We start from the raw sequence: 4,125 nt of genomic DNA, 5'->3' as shown, positions 1-4,125 counted from the left end.
ACCAGCCGTATGCAGAAGGGGATCTGGTATGGCTGCATAATCCGACAGAGGACCGTATGAAACTTGCTCCCCACTGGAAGGGGCCCTACAGGGTCCTGTCTGTGTTGGGCTCTGAGGGGGAACCTGGACTCACCTATCATATTGGCAGCCCTTTGGACTTTGATGGACAGGGGCAGGTCGTCCATTATGATAGACTGAAACCATACACACTACCGGTGGCTGCTGGTTTTTCAGTTAGCCTGCCGGCTTCTCCTCTTCATGCTCCCTCGCTGCTGGATGAGGGGTCGCCAGAGAGGGACTTTGTGGCTGAGGAGCCGCTGGCCTCTGGTGACACAGGGACTGTTCAGATTACAGGCACCAGTGAGCCACTACAGACTGTTTCTCGTTCTGGGAGGACTGTGAGAAAACCACTTCGTTTCAAGGACTTTGTCATGTTTAGTTAGCTGTTTTTGAAAAAAAAAAAACAGCACAGACAAGTAAATATGACTGTTGGAATTTCTGTTGAATGTTGTCGAGGTCACTTGACATGTTTTTTTACTGTGATGATACATTTTCTTCTCATATGTATATAGTATGTCTGGATGCTATGGTGTATCAGAAGTGTCTGGTGTACATGGGGAATAGTGCGGCATACTTTATTGAGACTGTGCAGTGAGGTGAGGGGTAACATGCATAATGTTATTGTTAAGATTTTGTTTTATGGTGTTGGGTTACTTCTGGGGTTCGCAGATTGATATGCACTTTTTTGGTGTCCGGGTGTGTTTTCTGCTATATATATATATATATGTATATTTAGGAGGACAGGTTGATAATGTTTTGGACAAGCCTGTGTTTTTGCACTTATAGTGTTACTGTTTTGAAACGAGGACGTTTCTTTTTGTGGGAGGGGAGTTATGTAACCTATTTTTCTGGACTTGCCTGTTAGTGATTTTAAGTTCCTGTTATAAGCTGTTGCCACAGTATATGCCTTGAGCTCTTATTTTGAAGGCTGAAGAGAGAGCGGGAGTGTTGTACGCCGTGTTGTTGCTGTGGAGTTCTGTCGGGGAAGAATCCCAGTAAAGTGGTCCTCGTGTGAAAGTGGAGCCTCCGTATTTGTTATTTTATAGTTTCATACCGTATAGGCGACATCTACAAACCCTCGGTTACATTTATTTATCATGATTCAACTGTAATTATATGTAGGTTATTTTAACCTGGGTTAACTTGACCTGGGTTACACACACACACACACACACTCACAGCACCTTACATACACCACACACTATTTATTATTATTACTGCTTTTTTTTTTGTTCTGTTTTGTTGGTATTTTATTACGATTGTTGCTGCAGTGTTGAGGAGCCGAAACACGAGAATTGTACTCTCCTGTACTTGTATAATAAGACGTAAGAAATACAGAATCTTGAATCTGAGATATGATAGGGGGATTTCCCCCACCCATAAAACAGCTGTGTTTACCATCATGCGGCGTTTGATTTGAGTATGCGGGTGCATGTCTCAGCCTCGTGCTTGAGAAATAAACTCCTTGATGGTATTGCCATTACTTTCACCAGCATACATGATCTGATAACTCTCCTTGTGATACAACCAAGGACGTTTCTCACAAAAAAAAAAGCCCCAACAAACACCTCCGGCAGGCTCAAATGTCAATTCTGCAATGAACACCACCGCACTGTATAACTTGATTTGTGTTGTTCACCTATTTCCTGAGATTATGTTTCTCGCCAGTGACAATAATGTCCTCTATGTGCATGTAGTACATGTGGAAGCAGATTGCAGTGCAGAGAATTATCTCCAGCCAAACCAGTCATACCATATACACAAGAGCCCAGCCTGACAGAGTCAATGATATCAAATATGTGACGTTTGCGGGCGGTGGCCATGTGAGGGTTTTGGTACCTCATTCCATATTCATCATTGTCTCTGATGTTTTAGGTACAAGTGCGTGACATGGTCACCGGTTTGTTTCCTGACTGCTCACACGGGAACTTCTCCTCGTCGTCTTCACGAGCAACCATCTTCCAGCCCTGAGAGGTCATGAAGTGCTTTTCCATCGCCGCCCTGATTCTCAGCTTCTGCTGTGTCCCTGCACAAAGTAAGAATAGGCCTTTAAAGTAACTCTTGCCTGTTTTGGCTTAAACATACATAACTCCAGCAACATTCTGTCCTGAGTTTCTTGAGGTTAGATTAATAGTAACTCAACTATCGAACCACCCTACCCCACCCTATAAATCAAATCTAGTAAATTTGTAATAAAGCTAAAATGAACAGAAGTTTGTCTTGTTGTGAGACCCTTTTGGTGATAATTGGGGCTTTAATAAATAATTCTAAAAAGAATTACTTCGTAATTTTCCTCTATTTCTGTTGTTTTTGGGTTTGTTTGTTTTTTTAGCTTTCCATGAACTTCAGTATCTCATCAGCTGTTATTCGAATGGAAGTGAAATACATGCGATGCTTGACGATGAGCAGATTTACTATGTGGATTTCCGGGCAATGAAGGTTGTTGTCACCCTGCCCCCACTATTTGACCAATCTTCAATTGCTTTTGATCCAACAACACAATTTCACATTGCTTTGAAATATAAGACGTATTGTGAAGAACTACTCATATATATAATAGCAGAAGAGAAAAATCCACCTGGGCAAAAAGGTAAGAGAAAGTCTTTGCAGTTATCCCACTTATGGGTTTTCCTCAGTGACAACTGAAAGGTCTCCTAACTTTCAATGTCTGTCTCTCGGCACCATCGCTTCACATCCTACCCCGACCCACGAACACGGACACCACAACCATCAAGATGCCCCCGAGAGCACCATCTACTCGCTGGATGAAATAGAGCTCGGGAGAGAGAACAGCCTCATCTGCTTTGTGAATAGTTTCTACCCCGCTTCCATCCAAGTTCACTGGGTCAAGAATGGCCACCCGGTGGCAGAAGGGGCATCTCTGAGTCGCCACTATCTCAATGATGATGGGACTTTCCACCAGTTCTCCACCCTGACTTTTACCCCGAGTAAGGGAGATGTCTACAGCTGCACCGTGGAGCACACAGCCCTGGAGCAACCTATAACGGCAACCTGGGGTGATCAGCCTACTTTCCTGAAGCTGTTACGAGTCCCAGTTTCACTTTTGTTGTCGTTTGTGTAGTTTCGGTCAGTGATGACTCAGACGTTTTCTTCTCCTTACCCTCCACAGAGCTGAAGCCCAGGCCTCCCATCTTTGGACCTGATATATTCTGTGGAGCTGGCGTCACTCTAGGGGTGCTGGGTGTCGCAGTTGGGACTGTTCTTATCGTCAAGACGCGCAATGAACAGTAACTCCTTCCTGCCGGGGACCCTTTTAGCATCTCAGACAGCAGCTGGATGAGAAACAGTGCTTTCGAACAGTGGCAAGCTTGAATGGTGTGAAACTATGTGAAGGCCCTACAAGGGAAGAACACACATAATGCCTTTTACAGATTTTCCTAGTTAATCCAATATAAACTGATCAGTTAAGAGGTTCTTCACCAGCATTGTAACATTTTTCATTCATACAGGGAGCTGAAATTGAGTTTTATTCTGTGCTTGTGAATGGCCCAAAATCTGTGGGTTTGTTTCCTGTTTACTGTCATTATTTTTCTTGCCTGAAATGGTAGTCGGTACCAGCAAATAAATACCCGACTGATTGCACCAGCCTGCAGAAACTGACTGAATGTTTTAATTTTTCTGCACGATCAACTCAACATCACTCCATGAATCTCCCCCACATGCTGGTGTAGTGGAATTTTAAAAGAAGTGAGTGCCCAGTTTCTTAATGAACAGATCAGAAAGGTTTATTTAGAGATAGAAGAGACACACATTTACCTCTGGCCAGGTATACAGGAGAAAGAGAGAGCTTTTGTGCTCCAACACTGGTATTTATACGTTCACAACAAAAGGGTCAGGCAAAGGTGCGTCAATTACAATGGAGGAAGGGGAGGGCTCAGTGTGGAAACCATTGGAGTTGTAGTTTTCTTTAAGGAGAAGCTTAGGTTGAGCTAGTGGGAAACTTGTACTGACATTGATAAAACAATACATTTCATGACAATTTGATTGGAAATAGACAGAATTACCATTGGTACCAAACCGCACCTTGACTGACCCAGACTGACT

General features: G+C 43.4%; 1 protein-coding gene across 1 annotated transcript; it reads left to right on the top strand.

Annotated features, from left to right (window-relative positions):
* The first annotated feature begins 994 nt into the window (after positions 1–994).
* LOC130118149 (H-2 class II histocompatibility antigen, A-U alpha chain-like) lies at positions 995–3,693 on the top strand. Its single transcript, XM_056286521.1, has 5 exons — positions 995–1,178; positions 1,936–2,095; positions 2,393–2,650; positions 2,796–3,077; positions 3,191–3,693. The coding sequence occupies exons 2-5, from the start codon at positions 2,038–2,040 to the stop codon at positions 3,310–3,312; spliced, it is 720 nt and encodes a 239-aa protein (XP_056142496.1). The 5' UTR covers positions 995–1,178; positions 1,936–2,037; the 3' UTR covers positions 3,313–3,693.
* Positions 3,694–4,125: the final 432 nt, after the last annotated feature.

Source organism: Lampris incognitus, chromosome 9, assembly GCF_029633865.1.
Source record: "Lampris incognitus isolate fLamInc1 chromosome 9, fLamInc1.hap2, whole genome shotgun sequence".
NCBI classification, from domain to species: Eukaryota; Metazoa; Chordata; class Actinopteri; order Lampriformes; family Lampridae; genus Lampris; species Lampris incognitus.
Note: the sequence above shows the minus strand (reverse complement) of the source record. Positions and strands in the feature narration are given on the sequence as shown.

Excerpts from the sequence above, each read along its gene's own strand:
- LOC130118149 (XM_056286521.1), top strand. The coding sequence starts at position 2,038 with ATGAAGTGCTTTTCCATCGCCGCCCTGATTCTCAGCTTCTGCTGTGTC. Across the intron at positions 2,651-2,795 it reads AAATCCACCTGGGCAAAAAG|ATGCCCCCGAGAGCACCATC; the intron begins GTAAGAGAAAGT and ends ACAACCATCAAG. Across the intron at positions 3,078-3,190 it reads ACCTATAACGGCAACCTGGG|AGCTGAAGCCCAGGCCTCCC; the intron begins GTGATCAGCCTA and ends TACCCTCCACAG.